We start from the raw sequence: 21,129 nt of genomic DNA, 5'->3' as shown, positions 1-21,129 counted from the left end.
TGACCAGAGTGACCTCTGGTATTCAACAGGAGCGGGAAGCTCACAGTCCCTCCACACTTGATAAATAGGCACAAAATAGATTTGTACATCTTCTGAAATGTGTGCAGAATTAAAGGTTCCAAAGGTCTGAGATGAAATCTTGACTACTTGATTAGCATAATTGCTGTGGTCCGAAATAATTTCTTAACCACGATAGTATTTTATGCTCCTGTAAAACTCATCTTTTAACATCCATATGGATGTCTTACAATCACATTAAAAAGATTATGGGAATATAATATGCAATAGGCTCTTCACCCCCAAAAGGCCTTTGAGTATGTATTTTAGGGTCCTGTCTGGACTGGTGCTTTTCCTTTTATCATATTGGCTATGGTATTTAATATTAATCATGTCTGCAAGGAGCCAGATGTTAGAAATCAAGTTGAAAACTGTTCTTCCACAGCAGGGATTTTCAAAAACGCAAGTCTTGCGTAGCATGAAGTTTCTGACACAGCACCTGGCATCATTGGCTATGGAAATTTTACACACAGCAGCCTACATAAAGTGTTCCCCCAAGTTCCATGAAGTAGTCATTTCCAGAATAATAAAACAGCACTGGTGATCAAACACCACTATAATCAGTGAACTTCTTAGGTCCTGGTGTTTAGCACAAAAGCAAGCAAGTAGCTACCCATTGCATAACTTAAAAGATCAGATGGCCCTGGAATTAATGAACTGGAAGACCTGGGGGAATTTTATTCTATGCACCAAAGAATTCAAATTCATGATTCTCAATCATGCCTGCTTGAGTGTAGATGCATCTCAGAATTTTAATAGAAAAAAAAAAATTAGGGAAGGAGCATGTATAGTGTGAAACACCCCAGCTCCACTTAGCATGTGATCTACCCTTTCAGCTCCTCTCGCCTATATGAAGATCACTGATCTTGACACACACGCATGCATATGTAGTCCACACATATACACACACATAGAGTCAGACATAATTGAGTTCATATGTATATGGAACCCTCTCTCTGCATCCCTATAGCTCCTCTTCTCGAAGCATTTAGCCTGTTATTCACATTTTCTGACCTTTCTTTTGTACACTAGGTTCCTCTTGGAATGCATTCTTCTGATCGTAAATTTTGGATCTGTCAATTATAATAGCAGGGGTACTTACATATGCCATCCCAGTGATAATCCGGGGTCATTGAAAGATGCTGAAGTACCTTCAAAAACATCTGAGTCAATGATTTTCTTTGTCAGTTTGTTGAAGTACATTTTTATCCTGATGTATTACCCTGAAGTTTCATTATCCATGCATGCTAATGCTACTGACTCAAAGTCCTTCTTTAACTCAAACGTGCTCTTTGCTAACCACAACAAATTAAGGTACTTACTGCAACATAAAATGACATTTTAAAAATCAAACTAGGGTTGGAGTTGTGGCTCAATTGTAGAGTGCTTGCCTGGCATGTGTGAGGCACTGGATTCAATCCTCAGCACCAAATAAATAAATAAATAATAAATAGGTATTTTGTCCATCTACAACTAAAAATATTTTTAAAAAAAATTGAACTAGCAATGGAAATGCAGAGACCACATTTCCTGGTGCCTGGTAAGGCAGTCGATTCATAACCTTGGAACCAAAGCTAAAAGGAATCTTCCCCTGGGCTGTCATCACCTGCCCATTTAGAAATCATTTATTCTATAGACAGGGCGGAAGTTGTAGCTAACTGGGCTCTGCCCTGATAATTTCCCTGGTGAAAGGTAAGCACACAGCCCAAACATCACGTGGCTGCCGTTTGTCTGGCTTCAAAAGCTCTTTACCCAAACCCTGGTAGACAACAGGTTAAATTCTTTATTCTGCCCCACTCCTTCTTAACCATTTTATAAAATAGTCTAATAGGTTCACATTCCTGTGTTCTTCAGGACAGTTCCAATCACAGCTTCTTTCTGATAGTCACTTACCAAAATATTGAAATGAGTAGAATGAATAGAGCTTTTGTAATAAGGGAAATTGTAGTTACAATGCAAGAAAAGCCAAAGGTACGTATTTTAAGCGCTTAATGCTGAGTGAAGCAGTTTCTCTGCATCTGTGTCAGAGCACAGATTGCTTCATGGATCTGGAATTGTTTCTTCATTGCTGTCCCTGTCCTTGTCACGGCCAACACTCACCAGAAATGGACTGCGCCAGACACCTTACTCGGGGCTTCCCAACAGAATGCTGAGTCTGCACTTTTCCCATCCTATAGACCAAGTATCTGTAGTGAAAGAAAGTCACAGGTCATGACCCAGCTCACCAAGGTCATGATAACGGCCATAAATACCTACTTCCTACCACTCATTTTCTGCTAACTCCAGATTCAGAAATTTGTCAAGGGAAAAATTCACAGTGAAAATGTCTCTGTGTACTAGTTTCATGCTGTGGTGAAAAAAAAAATCTTTTTCTAAAACCTGGAAGCATTTTCGTCTTTGAAATTGAAGTTGTAAATGCTGCTTTCGCTGTGGCCCTGCAGGGATTCTGGTTGATGGCCTCAGAAGTCTTATTTCTCTGATGTGTCAGTCTGTCAATTTTAGCCACTAACTTCTGACCCGGAATCAGACAAAAGTCCACAAAGACAGCAGTGGAAAAACATAGCAGGCGGGAAGCCAGATGGGGGCGGGTCCTCACCACGCTGCAAAGCCCAGATGAATGGTAGGGAGCTGCTTTCCATGATTTCAGGAGCATCAGTGACCTTGTAGCACATGAGGTATTGGATACTCATAATCTGAAGTTTATTCAGTAAAGACCTCTTTACTAAAAACAGTGAGATCTTTTCCAGTTATCTCTGGAGCAAATATACCTTTGGGGGATGAATGTCCTAAGAATGATATGATTTCATTCATCTCTTCAACAAACACAGAGTGACCCCCCTCCAATTTTAAAGGCCAGGAAAGTACCCTAAAACTCTGGGCATGCATTTGTTGAACAAGACACATTTGCTGAAAGCCCAAAATCAATTAGGAAGATGGACAAGGATACAAGCAATTACCTGCTTGACAAGGACAGTGCCGAGGAGGGACCCTGTGTCTTGACTTCTGCAAATGACAGCTTGCAGCCAGCCTCTTGTGATACAAAGTGTCCTTTTAATGTCTATCCCATTTACATATGTGGGAATACAAGTATACAGCACCATATGAATTTAATAATGCAAATCCAGTAATTACTCTCAGATTGCCTCACATCAGCCGTGAAAAAATACAGCATTGGGAGGTTTTGTTCATGTTTATTTTACATAAAATGAATACTTTTAGTCAAAAATGATTTTTTAAACATAACTAGGTTTCTTTTTGAGCTCCAGTATCTACACCCAACCTCAAAAGCAGTTTCTTTGCAGGGAAATTCTGCAGTCAGAAGAAACCACATAATGTGGGCTCTTTGCTGTGAGTTTCATCAAATATTCTGAGGCCACATGTATTCCACAGAAAAAAATGTTTCTATCTCTTCAAAGAAGAGGAATCATAAATATTTCCTCACTCAGTTATCTGCAGATAATGGAATATTTCCTTCCCCCTGCTTCAAACCAAACCAAATAGTAGAGGCTAAACCCTGCTTGCTCCTATGGAATAAAAGTGATGGCATGGTTGCTATTCTTAATCCTATAAGGTCATGAATTTTAAGAGTGGAAAAGTTATATTAGTAAAGTAAATCGAGTAGTTGAGTTACATGTAGCTAGATTGCATCAGGTCCCGTCATATAGATAGACATAAAGTTACTTTTTAGATAGCAGTAATTGGGAGCATACCACATGTTTCTGTCGCAACAGTTCAGAGTGTCATGATTCTTCAACTAAAACAATGTGGATTATTTCAACCAATCTAGATGTTCTTCATGCCACACAGTGTTACTGTGCTAGTTTCAAAGACTTGGAGAAGACCTTATTAAAAACCATACCCAGTACTCTGAAAATAATGCCCCAAATTTTTGTGTTCTACCCCAGGCTGCCACAAGAGGGCATTCTTCCCCCAAAATATGTGCAAGCAGGTATTAACATTGATTTCTACAAATAGAAAAATATATTTAATGAGGTTCTTTGACATGGCAAGGGAATATTTACATTCATGTCAGTTTATAACGTGATTTTTGTCTTCATTTGTTTTTTTTTTTCTAATTTTGAATTTGTAGGGTGCTAATCAATGGCTTGGATGGCAGCCAAAAGACTGGATATATTTTTTTTAAGTAAATGACTATTTGTTTTGCTTGTAATTTGCAACTGGAATTGCCTGATAAAATCAGTGGTTCATTGTATCTTCCATAGGGTTTTTTTTGAAGAAGAAGAGGGTAAAGAGTATATTTATAAAGAGCCTAAGCTGACAGGTCTCTCTGAGATTTCCCAAAGACTACTCAAACTCTATGCAGACAAATTTGGAGCAGACAATGTGAAGATAATCCAGGATTCCAACAAGGTAGGGAAAATAATATTTATGCACGTTCTAAGACTCAACTTAGGTTTTTATTGTCATTTGTTTTTTAACTATATTGTTTTAATTTTCTATCTGACTCTGCAAAGTGAAGTATCAAAATTATTTGGGGTGTTTTGCTTGTGATTGGCCCATGATTCATATTCATATTCTCATTCTATCTATCTATCTATCTATCTATCTATCTATCTATCTATCTATCTATCTCTATCTCTATCTCTCTATCTCTTGGTCAAAAGCACCATAAAGTTTTGTCTGAGTAACTTCTGGTCATCTTCCAGGTAGCCTACTAAATCCTCTACTTCTCACATAGGTTATTTGTTCAAATAGCAAATTCAGTGTTAAAGTGATTGCACCCGAAGGAGGGACTGGAGGAAACAACAGGTTGAAAATATTGATTCCATCAAAGAGGCCTTCCTGGACCATTCCGATTTTGAAAGCTGTCCCCTGTGACAGGACTAGACTACAATTACATTATATTTGCCTGTGAAAATCTACTTAACCTCTTGCTTCAAAAAAAAAATGCCTATGTCCTCTCATTAGATTATCAGAATCTTCTTCTATATTCTCATTCATCTAGCCACCTCTAGTAAGCACCTACTATGTGCCAGGGCCAAACTAGGAGCTGGGGTGTGCACAGCCTCTTCCTCCCAGACCTCCAGTTCCCGTGGGGCCAAAAGGAAAAGGACTCATGTAAACAGTCACTAGAATGCAATGAGGTGCCCCCAGGGAGACATGGTCCAGTAGCACAGGGAGAGCCCAGGGCAGAGGACTCTGAACTTTTCCCTGGACATTGCTTCCCAGAGGTAACCTTTGAATTGCAGGGTGAGCAGTGTTTCCTAGAAGCAGTGAGAATTTAGGAAGCTCAGCACATGCAATGAAATAAAGGAAGGAAAAGAGAATATGTGTTTAGAGAATGGCAAAGCTCTGAAAATCAAACTGGATAAAGGAAGGCGGCAGGGAGGTTGCTGGCCTAGTTAGCAGATTCGCTGATTGGCCTACTACATGATTGCAATGGTGTAGGGTTCTGTTGGGACATGGAAGAGTTTTTATTATTTATTATTATTATTATTATCATCATCATTGTTCTGCCTCTGCTGGCCGTTGGAGGGGTTTAGGTCCAAGATCACTGCGTCTGGGTAGAAATTGTTCCAAATGTGCTCATCATTATTCTTAGCTTGAATGGTACAGTCATCTTCCCTATTCAGTAGTGACACTTTTGAGTGGAAGCATAGAGCTCTAGTAGGATGGAGAAAAATGCCCGCTGTGGTGTCAAAGTGACTTGGGTCTTCATTCCACCCAACCATACTCATCCACTGGTGATCGGAGACCGAGTAACTGGCCAGTCTGCACCTCCACTTTTTAAACTGTAAATGGTCACAATTCTTTCCCCTTAGAGTGTAATTATGAATAGCATTACAAAAAAGTTCACGAGGTTCCTCAAATCTCTGAAATTGGATACGGAGTGGATAGGTTAGACCCATGGAGAAAAATGGTAGATTTTAAATCCTTCAAGAAGTCATAAAAAAGAGGCTGAGAATCATCCCTCCAGCCTCAAAGGAGAGCCAAAGCAATTCTTGGGACCTCTAAACTATTCTCCTTGCTATTGTCAAGCCCATTCACCAAAGCAACTTTAGTAAGGAAATGGAAATAAAATGTCCTCTTGCAGGTAAGAGACATGAAAAATGTAAAAACTTGCAGTCATGTCACAGGTTAATCAGCTGATCCCATAACCAGACAAGGAACCTCCCACCACATTACAAGTCGAAAACCCAATGGTCCCGCCTAGGTGCGTGGCCTAAGTCACAGAGAAACAAAGAGATGCATCTCCACCTCCAGGAGACTTGCACTGCACTCACAGGTGACTGAAGGTTCATCAAGAAGAGAAATAGAGGATTAAATAACATGCCCTGGCAGGCAGGTGAAGAGCCTCGGTCCTTAAACTGACTCCAGTCCGCTGCTTCCACGGCGGGGGTTGCTGGGACCACGGCCAGCCCAGGTCCTTTTGGTCTCACCAGGTCTGAAGTGATAATTGACCATTCTCCTCCAAGGGAAGAGGGACAGCCTTCTCAGGACGCCAGCTCAGGGAAAGAGCCTCCGGGCTTGCTTTCAGACGCACCTTGCGGCTCACCACTCTTTATTTGCCCCTAATGCGTTAACACAGGTAAACCCCAAGGATTTGGACCCCAAATACGCCTACATCCAGGTGACTTATGTCACTCCATTCTTTGAAGAAAAGGAAATAGAGGACCGGAAGACAGACTTTGAAATGCACCACAACATCAACCGCTTCGTCTTCGAGACGCCCTTTACGCTGTCGGGCAAGAAGCACGGTGGAGTGGCGGAGCAGTGCAAGCGGAGGACGGTGCTGACAAGTAGGTGCAGCAGCCCGAGCCACCGCCATGCGCACACGCAGAGCGCCAGACGCTGCAATCCCTTCCTTAGGCTCCATCAGCGCACATAGAGCTATTTCGGTCCTGCAGATAATCAACCCAAAGTGTTCTGACTTGGGAATACTTACCAAGAAGGCCAGATTCCCCCCTTAACTTTGTTAGAGGGAAGAGGCTTGAGAGGCAACCTGAGAATTTTCACTGGAGTTACTTTGCGCTGATCATTCTTCCCTGGGACCTTACAGTCTTGAGGGTCATGGTGTCAGCGTCCCTGGGAAAGCCCAAGGCACTGGACTTTCCGCTGCCCATCTCCCTGCGTCTACACTCAGTTGCTTCAGGGTTAAGGGCTCTCATCCTTGTGTGGTTTCAAATCACTGCGGGAATCAGAGTCTTCCTCTAAAACGTCGCAGGGCTTGATCGCCAGCCCCCTCTCAGCGCTATCTAGATCTATTCTGTGAGCCCGTCATTCTTTCATGTATTCAGCAGACACTTAATGAGTGCCTGCTAGGTGCTGGGTACTGTTTCCTGGCAATTGCAATCAACATGAATCTTGCCCTAAAGGTGCTCACAGTCAGGTAGGAGAAAGAACCAAGTAAAGCAAGAATTTCAGGTTCACACAGCATGAAATAGGGATGGGATCAGCCCTAGAAGCTCCTGAAGGCAAATGAGGGGGAAGGTGAGCAAGCAGATTGGACGGGCTTTCCCAGCTGCCTTGGCCCGGGTGTGGTCCTGGGCTGCACAGTAGACATGTTACTAGCATCAGTGTCCAAACTACCAGGTGCATTCACATCAGGAAACTTGTCCAGGACTTCTGTAATTTAAAAAAAAAAAAAAAAAAAAAAAACTAGAAGAAAGTGGTATATACTATGCAGTATTTATTTGAACATTCTTTATTGTGGGCTAGTGTAGATCTTAATTGACGTTGCAGTGAAAGCTATAATCTTTCAGTGTTTAACTACCCTAAAGATCTTACCTGTCCCCAAGCAGGCATTCACATTAGTTGGTAAAGGGCAGAAGAGTATGCCTGGTGGGGCACCTGCGGGCCAAAAGGGCATCTAGAAGACGAACGTAAACACACACAGACAAGCAGATGGAATGAGCTATGAAATGACCACAAGATCCTCTAGATCTCCAGGAACCCTGGACTCCTCCCACTAACCCTTAAATCCCCTCGGTGTGGCTTTTGTGCAGCAAGTCATTTGTTCCCCTATGTGAAGAAGAGGATCCAGGTCGTCAGCCAGTCGAGCACAGAAATTGAATCCTATTGAAGTGGCAATTGATGAAATGTCCAGGAAGGTCTCTGAGCTTACCAGCTTTGCACGATGGACGAAGTGGACATGATCAGACTGCAGCTCAAACTCCAAGGCAGTGTCAGCGTGAAGGTGAGTAGCATTGCCCAGAGCGGAGATGAACGCAGCCAGTGAAACTTGGTGATAAAACATCCTGAAAATTGCTTTTACAAAAGACATAAGAGACATTTTTGCTATTTGTGATACAATTCCAATATCTTTATCTGAATCATTAGAATTATGTCTAGTAGTAAATGCACATCAATTGTGCCAAACACCTATAGATACACCTGTAAGTGGAACTGAGATCAGATTTCTTCTTCAACCCTCCCATCCTGCCTTCTCTGGATAAACTTTGTTCTGTATCTGCATCCTAATGAATGAATCAACTAATGAATAAACATGAACCTCTTTTACATATCTGTTATTAAGAGCCTTATAAAATTGTTCCCAAACAAATCCGGAAATAGAATGCTTACTCGTTCATAAAATGTGCATCAGTGCTTCTCTGGCTGTCAGGGTTGTGACAGGAGGCAGACAGAAAGCTCACAGTGGTCGATTGAGGGGAAAAGAACAAGCAAACTATCTGCAAAATGTGGGCAGCTCCCAAGAAACCAGCAAGGGTTGTGCAGGGGCTAGCGATACTCGGGGTGTTACCACCCCAAACCCAGAGCAGTGGTGGAAATGGCAAGCTCTTGAGGGTGGACAGGTGCGGCCTCTGCTAGAGGATTGTGAGAACACCTGACGTCCATCCCAACTTGGCTTGGACCGGGGCGAGGGAGAGTGAGCCCAGAGTGTAATCGGCAATCAAAGGAAGAGAATCCCTTCGCACTGTGTCTTTAAAGATCAAAATGCCAACCATAGAAACAAAAAGCTGTACCCCATTTGTGCACAATTAATCAAAATGCAGTCTTTAAGAATAAAAAAAATTATTTTAAAAAAATCAAAATGCCAAATGATCCATAATGAACAAAGAACTAATTGTTCAAATGAAGTGGGGCAGTAACAGAGCCCTGCTGAGCTGTCCTGGAGCCTGAGGCAAAGGGAAAAAAAATAAGATGATGCTGATCCTCACCCTGAGCGCACTCCCTCCCCACCCCCACTATGTCTGGTCCCCACGGGCTAGCTCAACAAGAAAAGTACCCAGAAGGCAAGGGATCCATTGTCCTGCTGCAGATGAGGTGGCTTCCCTAGGCACATACTGAGTAGAGGAAGAGAGGATTGGACCTGGAGAGGAAAAGGAGAACATGCCCTTGCTGACTTCCGCATTTCTCTAGTAGCAACGCCCGGGCTCCTGACATCTGAGGTCCTCTCAGGTTCAGCAGTAGTGTGCTTCGGGTACCTGATCCTTCTAGAGCCCCATGCACAGTATGCACTGAGGAATGAGCCCTCCACTGGTGTGGCCTTGCTGCCCCTGGCACTGTATTCATCCGGCCACTCTGACAGATGCCTCCTTGGACGGTGATCTAAGAGACTGTCAGGCGGACCCAGGAAAGAGGGCTTTTTGTGGCGGGGCACCACCACAGTCACTGTGCAATGGCTTTTCAGGACAGCTACGTGCCTGGTAGAAAAACAATTCAAACTAGCTTATCAAGCATTTGCTTCCCAAATATTACTTGAAAAATACAGGGAATGTATTTAAGTTAATAGAAGCGATTGGTTCATCCAATAGCTATTAGGAAACACTGAGTCGGGACAGCGAGGACATGGCACAAATGTGAGGAGTCTGGCAAGTGATGGGGGTGTCCTGGGAAGAGCGGTGGGAAGGACAGAGCTCAGACATCACCCCTTAGTGGCCTCGTGAGTGGTCAGATAGAACAGGAATTCAAATTAGTGGATCACAGGCAGGGGAGAGGATCAGGGTGCCACCTGAGGGGCACAAACAGTGGCCACTCCTTCCATCTGTGGAGAAGGGTCCATGGAGGAGGCGGGGTCAACCTCAGCCAATGCTCTTTTCCTAGGTCAATGCTGGGCCAATGGCCTATGCACGAGCTTTTCTTGAAGAAACTAATGCAAAGAAATACCCTGACAACCAAGTCAAACTTTTGAAGGAAATATTCAGGTAAGATTCTCTTTGTTGGAATCATCTCCCTTGAACTCCTTCTGACAGAGAGGCATGAATTCGCCCATCCATACCCATTCAAGGTGGCAGAGTCCATCAGCAGCCCAACTCTGAATCCAGAGTCCCTGGACTCAGGGTCGTTTCGTATGGATAGTTTTTAATCGGTTTCATGCTATCGCTAAAGGCAATTCGCAGATGCCTGCGGGCAGGCCCTCGACGTGAATGAGCGCCTCATCAAGGAGGACCAGCTGGAGTACCAGGAAGAGCTGCGGTCCCATTATAAGGACATGCTGAGAGAACTCTCGGCGATCATGAATGAGCAGGTGAGCGCTCCCCGGTGAATGGGCACTGTAAGCGGATAGAAAGTGTCCCCGCCGGGCTGGAGAGGTTCTCTTTTCTTCTTCTGAAATCACTGTTATTCCATCAGCATCGTGTTCTCCACATGCACAGCAGCTCAAAGCAGAGATTAGAGAAAAATCTATAGGGAAAGAATATGAGAACCCAGACGCTTTCCAGTTTTTAAAGATGTTTATCCAATCCATGTGAACCGTTGGTTTTCTATAATAAAGGGGATGTGATTTTGAGGAGCTTTGTGGGCAATTCCCATTAGAACTTGGTGCCACTCTCTGTCACCCCTGCTTGGGGACCTCACAACTGCCAGCATGTGGTCTGGAGTTCCACACTTCACCACTAGAGGTCTCTGCACCATGCCCCAAAAGAACCTCAGGACTAGCCATGAGCTTTTACTTACAAGACTCCTTTGCAAGAGACTGGGCCTCCCACAGATGTGCACAATTGGATAAAACTCAACCCTTACCCCACAACCCTTACCCACAAGTAAGTTGTCCATGATTTCAGACATGCATGCAGCATGTTCTGCAAGACTGCACAAAGTGTGGCTATTCCATAATGTGGGGTGCTAAAAACCAAGTCGTTCAAAACCAAGCACTACTTCCTTAGCCTGCTTCCAGCATCCAGCAACCCTCACACTCTACCTGGACGTGGCATTACCTGTGTTCTTTACAAAGAACGAGCAGGACAGAACTTGAACTAGTCACCTGATGATGATACCTCACACATAGTAGTCCCTCAATTAACATTAGTGATCCTTCCTTTCCATAAATGACCTAGCATTATTAACGCTACTTGCAAAACATGAAAAGGATTCAGTCTATCATGTGCCTTATATACTATTTTTCCTTCTTCTTTCTATCTTCTCATAACCATATCTTTAACTCTGTACAATAGCTAAAGAAAGAAATGTTTGATTGACTTATGTAAAGAAAAATGAATCTCCCTGGACAAGATCCCTAATGGAAGTAGTATTGGTGTGGGCTTTTGGAGGGGTGATGGGAATTAAATTCTTGGGCGAGGCCTTGAAAGCATGGGGGGAATTATAAATCTGGGACAGAAACAAAAAGAACAAAGGCTGGAAAAGATGAAGGAATGCTTGTCTCTGACTCTAGATCACGTCTGACTTTAAAACTGGCAAAAATGCTTTTCTCTTTTCTCCTGGCAGCTCTGTCGAGGTCCGTGTTTATACAGCTTCTGTTCCTCTGTGTCTAGTATTTCCCTCAGTACTGTGAGCAAAATTGGTATGTTTCTCTTTCCTTATGTCTCCCTGTCCTTTGTGACCTGCTGATGTAACTATCTCCTATCCTAGCTGTGCATTCAAACCCCTTCCAAGTGGCTAGTGTTCTCCAAGGTTTTTATTTAATTAAAACAACTTCATTTCCATTTCAAGATCAGTCACTGTGGGGGGTGGGGAGGGATCCTCGTGATAAAAACTAAAGTTAACCATTTAGTTTTTAAAAAGAAACTTCATATTCTACCAGCTTCTAGAATGCGTTTCAGCCCATTTGTCTCCAAAACAAAGATGCACTACACCCCAGATGCCAAAACCAAAATCAAAGACCAGGTGACCAGGTGATTAAGGGGAAAGGAAAATAATTTCTTTTATAGGAAACCTTTGCTAAAAGAAGGAAAATTTGCCTCTGGGCTTCCTAGAAACTGACTGTTCAGTAAAAGAAATAGATCTGTCAGCAGGAAAGACAAACTTTGTCCTGGTCCTGAGCTTTGATGGGTCTTTGTCACATAAGTGGTTATATATGGGAGTGACTTCATATACCTATATGCTTGGGCACATATTCTGGAAACACAGAATATTTTCTATTTCCAAAAATGAAAATAGAAAAATAGAATTATTTATGCAGTTCATTCCAAGAGTGTCCAGAAAAGCCTAAGCAAGAAGAATGTTCTGAAATCATCTAGTTAATTAAAGAACCTTCCATATAAGGGAAGAGATGGAGTAGGATAAAAGGATGCTGGTGTGTAAAATGGAGATGCTGAGATGGAGGCATTTAAATCGGTAGTGACAGGCAATAATTACTTTTATAGGCAGCCAGAATTTCACAGTGTTTTATAAACAGCCAAAAAAAAAAAAAAACAGTAATTCTTTTGGCTGGGGCCAAAGCAACGCATGTAAGTACAGAGATGAAATATAAATATAAGATGCTCATTTGGAGTGTGTTTCAACATTCAGTGGGAATGACAGCAGAGTGAAGTCAACTGCAGTAATGAGCATCAAATATAAAGCACAGAGAAGGGAACAGACCCGTTCTGTTAGTGCCACGCGTGCAGGAGATGAAAGTGAATTGCTGAGAGAGCCCCGGATGCTCTTCGAACACGTTATCAACCAAATTATTCATGCAGAGCCTTGTGTCACTGATCCTGAGAATTCATTGGTAGTATGGGAAACTCAGATGCCAAGTGCTCTCTGGGGGACCAAAGTAGCAATTCTCTCCTGGAAGAGGGGTAAAGCTGCAGATCCTGGCAAGGGTGGTCAAGTGTAGGGTCATGGGAAAATCTTCATATCTTGGAATTCAAAATATTCCTTAAGTCTGTTGTGTTCAACGATACCTTTTAGAGGTGCCTGGGGTTTTGCGGATGCTGTTATTGTTGTGTTTACATGTCGTTATTTGAATAGGTCAGATTCTAAGAAAGTATCACAGGAGACATATTAACATTATTTTCAAGCAAAATCAGGGCAAGTTTAATTTTTTTTTATATTTCCACTAATGCAAACATTTAAATGTGACTTCTGATCTACCCCAGCCCCTTTTGATAGATTTTGGCAATATAAACTCTTAGATTAGAATGAAATTCTGGAGTTACTCAGATGCATTTGTAAGTTTCATTCAAACATTTATTAATGTGATTCTACTTTAAATATCAATTCACTGACTAGCTGGGAGGGAACAAATCCTTCAGATCTCCTTCAACAAATGTGTTTTTTTTTGTTTGTTTGTTTTTGTTTTTGTTTTGTTTTGTTTTGTTTTTTTGTTTGTTTTTTTTTTCCAAAATTGAGAGGTATACCCATTAGGAATAAAAAAATCACCGTTCTGAGTTTTAATTTTGTATTTGGGGACACACATGCTAACCTCTCTGTTATCCTTGTGCCGTGTTGTGTCGCTGCGGTCTGAAGATTACGGGCAGGGACGACCCAGCAAAGCGCGGAGTGGAACGAGCTTGCACGCGTGTAACTAGCAAGGCGCCTCCGGCTCCACCGCTGGTCTCCATCTCTCCGGGTGCTGAAGGCTAAGAGGAGGTCCGAAGGCCTCCGGGAGGACTTTCAGAATCCGCAGCTCATCTCGGGGAAGAGAAGGATAGATTTAATTTATTTGAAGTTTTTACAGTGTTAATATTTTTGTTTACCTCGCTAGCTTGAGAATTTTGCCAGCCTCTGAATTTGCACATTTCTTTTGATTTTTTATTTTCCCATTGAGTGGTGTTGATCAAGCCAAGCTGAATATTTGCCATGATTCCAATGAATGTGTAGCTAAAAAGCAAACTCCGAGTTTGCTGTCGGTTACAACATGTTCAATACGTGGTCCTAGTACACATATTTTAAAGGTTAAAGTGAATGTTTTTGTAACATTTAAGCATATTTCAGATGTAAATAGAAGATTGTAAAATATATGGTTTTTACCAAATTTAAAAGAACGTTTTTAGTTATTACTTATGACAGTACTAAAATTATATGATTACCATTTCAGATACCATTATATTAAAATATTTGTGTATGTGTAAAAAAGTGTTGATAAATACTAATCTTTAAAATTTGTGGAGTTCCTTTATTTGTAATATATGTGCTCTTAAAAACAATGGGATGTGAAATTATAAAAGTATTTTGTTGTTAATAGAAATAAAAAATACAGTTACTTTGCATTCAGTTTCCTCTTGATGGGTTGGTGAGTCATGCTAAAGTAGCTAACAGATGTCTGATGAATGGAATTCCTTACACAATACTTATGATACCTTGCCAGAAGTCAGAAAAGGTCCTAAACCCAATGGGGACTTCCTCCAGAGATGAACTAAGTAAGTTAAGGGCTTCCAAACCTCGGAAAGTACTAGAATGTTGAAGAAAACATAACGAATCAGAATCTTGAGGTAGACGTGAGGTTGGAGTAGCTTTCCAAGCTATTCACAAATACTCCTTTTATACACCCTACAAATTTGTGGTAGGATTCACTTTCTTGCCTCTTTTGAAGTCAGCATGAGCATGGACCCTGCTTTAGCCAGTGAAATGTGAGCCATGGGCCACATGCAACTCTAAGGAGGAAGCTTTGCAAGCCAGTTAGTGGACCTGACTGATCCCTTCCCCTGGTATGGTTATCTTTGTCCCAGGTTCTAACCATCTACACCATGGCCACCCTTACACTTCTGCTGAGGGTCCAGGTGCACCCCAGGCAGGCAACAATTCATGTTAAGCTGATAATGAACAGCAGACCACCTGCTTCAGAATCAGGCAGGATGTGTGTGGCCTATTTCCATCAAACCTTCTGCAATGGAACACCTCAGGAGTGAAGTCCAGCAGCCAGGCCCGCGGGACTCTCAGACATACTCAGGTAGGAAACGCCAGAGTCCACTGTTAATTATTGACTCCAAAACATTCCTTTGCAGAAGACGAGACTTGGTAAGAACTGATTTTGAATTACCAAGATGTTGAATCCTTATTATATTCTTTTTCATGTTTACACAAATTTCTTAAATTAATACTCTTAAAAATAAGCTCAATTTTTAAAAATCGTGATAAACCTCCAAGTTCTAAAGATGGAAAGACTGAAAATAAGACACAGGTATCAAATACACAATTAAGTGGATCTCATACAGGGATGTCAGGTGTTCTCTGTATCCTCATCATAATCCCAATCCATACCTGCCTGTCCATTCTCAGATTAAAACACAGAATGCCCAAATCACAAAGAAATTAACATGCCCCTTCATTTTTCTTCACAGTTAATTTATGCCCGTTATCTGTACCTCAGTGCATCCCTATTCTGTGTCTGCAGCCATTCAGAAGTCAATACCATAGGTCAACCAGCACATTTCCTTCTTGATGACACACAGTTCTCTGAGGGATGCAGTTATGACAGAGACATTGTACTGGAAATTCAACTTTCAGACCCCTGAATGTCGCTCAGTAGAAGGATTTCATCGTATTTTCAGGCTGATGATTTATCACCTTAATAATCAAACTCCAGAAAGCCAAAGTGTATACATATTAAAATTCCAACACTCCTATGAGTATCAGAAAATAAAAAGCACTTGAGAGCAAATATGGCAAAATGATCCTAAAGCAATCAGTAGTTGCTCCGATTACAAATGGCCCCTATACCATACCCTTGCATCAGTCGAGAATGATAATATATGATCTGTATATGCATATATCATGCTGATAATATTTTGTTTAGAAAATGATGAAGTACAGGCAAAATTAGCATTCCAACTCTGCAGGAAGCCCCATCCCTTTCTTTTAGCTTCAATCCCCTCTGCTTGTCTATATGTACCCTCCACTAGAGTCACAACATGCTGTTAAAACACCTTTCTTCTTCTTCCCACAGAAAGCTCTCTTTCCTTTTCCTCCAGCCACATAAATGGAATCCATACACATGAGGACCCAATTTAATTCATATGTGTGGTGGGTGCTGCAATATCACACCTGGAACCACCCAGTGGGACTGGGGCTCCCATTGGTTAGCTGCAGAGCTTCTAGCAGATGAAGACTAGTAGAGATTGAATCCCTCTTGGCCAAGACTGGTTGTTGGAAAGAGAGAGGGACATGTGGGTTCTTCGTGGAGTGGTATATGGGTAGTCATATGTTGGTCATAAGCTGCAAAGTTCCCATCAGCAATCCCAGCAACTCTTCTTTTTTACATTATTCCAAAAGCAGTGGGTACAGATGCAAGCTGATTCTCAGTGTCCAAGGTCTGGGGACTACTAGGAGAGTGCCTGTGAAAAATACCAATAAAAGGAGTTTGAAAACATTAAACAGTCTGTATTTTTAAGAGGGTGAGGGGTAACTTCAGAAATGCCAAAACTGGCATCTGAGAGCCAATCTTCTGCACCTCAAACCCAGTGGTGACCACAGCTAGGAGATCCTTGATCTTCGTATAAAACAGTCCCCTCCTGGCCATGAGTTCATTTGCCTGAGATGAAGCATGATAAGGTTTGATGGACCTATGGGCACACGAGAGGATCTGCTCTGGCCTGAGGGCAGGTAAGCAATGTTTGGATTCAGAACAGGAGTGTTAAAGGGTTCCGGGTGAATTATGGAGATGTCAGCAAAGAGAAAAAAATGTCCCATGAAATCTCTTTACCTCCTTTCCCTTCTGGATATTCCTGTCATGGAACACGTCAGACGTTCTGGGGGGGTTCAGAGAGGAATAGCTTGATGGAGAGATCATTAGTCACAAGACCCAAGAAACACTAACAGCAAATATACAGAGTTGGTCTTAGTGTGATCAGAAGTGAGAAAGAGCAAAGTATGATAGTAGGAAAATCATTTGGAGATGATAATGGTGTTTGAGCCTGAATGAAAAAACACTAGTGTTTTGAACACTTTAATACTGGGGTAGAGAATTCTCAAGGAATCTGCTTGTAATTTTCTTAGAACATCATTTGACATTAATGCTCTAGCTAGAACATCATTGTTTCTTGGATATTTCTAATGTATAAAAGGATATTTACTTCTGAAGCAGATAACATTTCTTGTATTTCATCAGAAGTAAATCAAGAGTAACTTCTAACTGGGCGGTGGGTGGGATTTTTGTTTGTGTATTACTTATTCGTTGTGAATCAGACAATGGTGTTTGTGGGATGTTTTGAAGGACAGTGACCCATGAACTGAGAAAATTTGTTTCATAATACTTGCATGAAGTTTAATTAGTTCTTTTATATTTCTAAAGGACCTACCTTCTGCCTTGTGAATTTCCTTTTAGATGAGCAATTTTTTGAAGAATTGAGGAATAATAGGAAAGTTCTAGAAATCAATTTAAATCCTAAAAGCAAAAATTAGAAATTTTCATTTTTTAACAAGAAAAAAATGTTTTAAACCTATAAATTTAGCCTAAAAGGATGGATCATTCAAAAAAAAAAAAAAAAGAAGAAGAAGAAGAAAGAAAGGATCATTCTGTGGAAACACTTCCAAAAAACAACCCAAGCCCATGGGAGAGGATTTTGGTGTCTCAATTCAAAACCATTCTTTCAGACTCTTCAAGTCAAAGTGGCCCATTATTGCAAAGCTTCAAATCTAAGCCCCCCCTGCTTCAGAGCAAAAAGACTTTGACTGCCCAGGATACTTTGAACTGACTAAAGAAATTGGGAAACATGGCCTCTCACTTTGCCTTTCAGAAGAGCTGAAAATACAAGTCTTTCCAAAAAGAAATCATTTCCATTGGGATTGTAAGCCCAAGAGTTGCAGATGATGGTGGAAAATCATCTTTATCCCTCCCTCAAAGGAGTCAGGCTCAGATATCATGGCTGTCACCAAGTGCAACTGTGAATAGAGAGAATGAACTATTTCTGAACCAGTCCTCACTGCCTTCTGTGCAGTAATGTGGACACCGAGCTGTATAACAGACTCTGCTTGTTCCCCCATTCCCTTCCCTATCAACTATTGCTCCTGCTTGGAAAGAGGTCAGAATCCCAAGAGGGTATGGATAGGTTCCACACCCCAGAAACGGGGGTTTCCTAACATCATACTTTTGGCACAAATGAAACAAGATGTTTTTAAAATGCACAAAACACAAACGAATCTAGCCCAACAACGCAAGCCAACACTTCCCTAACTCCAGGGCAGAGCCCTGGCCCTGGGGACCCCAAGGTTTCCCATCTGCAAAAGCTCTCACACAAAGAGGGATCTGTTTGTTTATGAGGGATGTCATGGTGACGTTATTTACCACTCACAAAGCACAGTTTTGCTATTCATGGAAGCAGAAACAAAAATGGTAAAGAGCCTCATTAAGCCTACGATAGCTTGCACTTTTATTTTAGAGAGAAAATTGCATTATCAAGCCTATAAAAGTTTTAGCATTTTACTCTTAAACATAATCCACATATATTACCTGCATTCTTTTTCTAATGTATAAAAACACTTTTCAAAGAAAAAAGGGTAGAAATAGTATTTTAGACCATAACATTTTTAGGTGTTTGTCTGTTTGGTTTTGAGTTTTTTTTACAAGTTAGGGCCAAGTTATTATTGGTTAACTAAGCTGATTTATAGATGTACGAAATTTTATTTGGTCATTTTATTTCCATTTGTTCACTATTAATCAATATCTCAAAAAAGGCCTGACAATTTCTTGGTAGGTCTGATACTATAAACAGTGAATATACACATGTATTTCAAAACAGGCTGTTTTTTTAATAGAAAAATAGGAGCTCAATTGGAGCTATTAAAATAATTCTGTTCAAGACATTTTCTCTTAGGGAAACAAATTAACAATCTAAGATATTCCTCCTGAAAAATGACAATTTTGAAGAGACTCAGTTATGATTTAAAACAATATATTTTAGTTTTCCAGTATAAATTACACAGTTAATGACTGTGTATAACTGAGTGTATTTGTGTGTATGTATAGATTAGTGTATACATATATATGTATATATGTATATATGAACTTTCTGTTCATTTTTATTAAATCTAGATCCTTTGACACCTTCAGAATCAACTCAAGAGCTACATGCCTCAGGTAAATAATGACATTTTATATTACAGTATCCAGTCATTTAGTAATGTTGATGAGTAAAGAGAATACAAATCTCCAGCTTTCAGGTACTAACAAATAGGCTTATATTTAATATCAATCAGATCAAAATATTAAAAACATTTACTGAGCTTTTTTCTTGTCATAGATAATTTACTGATTCCCTAACATAATTCTTTCATATTTTACTCTCCAGAAGTTGATATTTTTCAATTTCCCAAAACATTAGAAATCTTCTTAGTGTGAATAATAAATAAAATTCATATATTTTATATAAATATATTATACATGCTTATTCATTGTAACTGATTTTATATAATATCATACACTACATTATTATTAACTATAGTCACCATGCTGTACATTTGATGTCCACAATTTATTCATCTTATAGCTAAGTTTATATCCTTTAACCAAAATTCCATTTCTCTCAATCCCTACCTCCTGTAACTGCTTTTCTACTTTCTGTTTCTATGAGTTTAACTTTTTTAAGAATCTACATCTAAGGGAGCTCATGCAGTGTATTCATGTCTGGCTGAAGTCACTCAGCATTATGTCCTCCAGCTCCGCCCCATTACAAACGGCAGAATGTTCCTTCCTTTTCTAAGACTGAATAATGCTACCTTGTATTTTCTTTATCCACCCATCTGCAGATGGACATGTAAGTTGCTTTCATATCTTGACTACCTTGAAGAACACTCAGACAAACATGGGGGTGCAGATATTTCTTCAAAATGCTGATTTCACATCAAAAAGACTAAAGATGGCAGGTGCTGGTGAAGGCCTGTAGAGAAAAGGGAACCCCGTGGCTGGTGGTAGGAATGTAAATTAGTACAACCATGAAGGAAAACAGCATGAAATTCCTTAAAAAAATAAAAATAAGCCAGGTCCGGTGGCACAGACCTGTAACCCCAGCAGCTCAGGAGGCTGAGTCAGGAAGATCTCAAGTTCAAAGCCAGAAATGCAAATGGCAAGAGAACCTAAATGCCAGCTAAGGGACTTGAACTTAGCAAGGCCCTAAGCAACTTAATGAGAACCTCTCTCTAAATAAAATATTAAAAGGGCTATGAATGCAGTTCAGTTGTTAAGTACCCCTGGGTATGGTCTCTAGTACCCTTGTACCAAATAAATAAATAATAATAAATAAATAAATAAATAATAAATAAGATCGATGGACCATATGACTCAGCCATCCCCTTACTGAGTATGTGTCCAAAGAAAATAAAATCAGCAGACCAAAGAGCCTTCTGTACTCCCATGTTTACTGCAGCAAGGAAATGGAAACAACCTGTGTCCATCAGTTGATGAGTGGATAAAGACAGTGGTTGGGCAGGTTGTCCTTTTCCTGTTGGCTGTTTGTATGTCTCCTTTAGGAAACTTCTATCCAGGCCCCTGCCCATTTTTTTTAATCAGGTTGTTTTTTTGCTCTTGGGTCAGGTGAGTTCCTTCTGCATGCGCCCCTGCTCAGGTGTATGTTCTGTGTGGTCTCCCAATCTACGGTGGCCTTTTCGCTTTGTTTCCTTTGCTTCTGAGAAACTTGTTCCCTGTGCTTTTTGGTCATGTTCATAAAATCATCGTCCATACCAGCATCAAGAAGTCTTTTCCCTGTGTTTTCTCACAGGAGGTGATACAACCACTATTAATAGTTGCACTTATGAAACATGAGGGACAATTCTGAATCCATCTGTTATTACTGGAAATTTTAACATGTTTTTCTCCTAATTCATGCTTATAATTTTGCAGACCCTGTTGGCTTTCCTCTCTCCTTGCCCCTCACATCTTTCAGCCAACTTGTCCTGATTGTACTTCGGCTGCTCAGTTCCTACTGCCCAGCCCAGGCCCCACATCTCCTCACCTGTCCCTCCTCTGTGTGCCTCTCCCCCGACATCTCCCTTCTG

At 41.0% G+C, this 21,129-nt stretch overlaps 2 protein-coding genes across 2 annotated transcripts in view; both read left to right on the top strand.

The window, feature by feature from the left end:
• The window catches only part of LOC306657530 (dedicator of cytokinesis protein 10-like), a 134,430-nt gene extending 120,045 nt beyond the window's left edge, over nucleotides 1-14,385 (top strand). Inside the window, 10 exon segments of the mRNA XM_079133631.1 lie at nucleotides 4,281-4,283; nucleotides 4,285-4,428; nucleotides 6,608-6,818; nucleotides 8,025-8,086; nucleotides 8,088-8,139; nucleotides 8,142-8,215; nucleotides 10,084-10,184; nucleotides 10,369-10,507; nucleotides 11,704-11,779; nucleotides 13,669-14,385. Coding sequence (XP_078989757.1) covers nucleotides 4,281-4,283; nucleotides 4,285-4,428; nucleotides 6,608-6,818; nucleotides 8,025-8,086; nucleotides 8,088-8,139; nucleotides 8,142-8,215; nucleotides 10,084-10,184; nucleotides 10,369-10,507; nucleotides 11,704-11,779; nucleotides 13,669-13,730 — 924 coding nt within the window. The 3' untranslated portion in view covers nucleotides 13,731-14,385.
• A 645-nt stretch (nucleotides 14,386-15,030) lies between these two features.
• Nucleotides 15,031-21,129, top strand: part of LOC306658337 (dedicator of cytokinesis protein 10-like) — a gene marked incomplete at its 5' end in the record, with an annotated part of 43,112 nt that continues 37,013 nt past the window's right edge. Inside the window, 2 exon segments of the mRNA XM_079135171.1 lie at nucleotides 15,031-15,091; nucleotides 19,172-19,216. Of these exon segments, the coding sequence (XP_078991297.1) occupies nucleotides 15,031-15,091; nucleotides 19,172-19,216 (106 nt within the window).

Source organism: Sciurus vulgaris (genome assembly GCF_902686455.1).
Source record: "Sciurus vulgaris genome assembly, chromosome: 3".
Taxonomy (NCBI): domain Eukaryota; kingdom Metazoa; phylum Chordata; class Mammalia; order Rodentia; family Sciuridae; genus Sciurus; species Sciurus vulgaris.
This window is presented reverse-complemented; position numbering and strand designations above follow the sequence as displayed.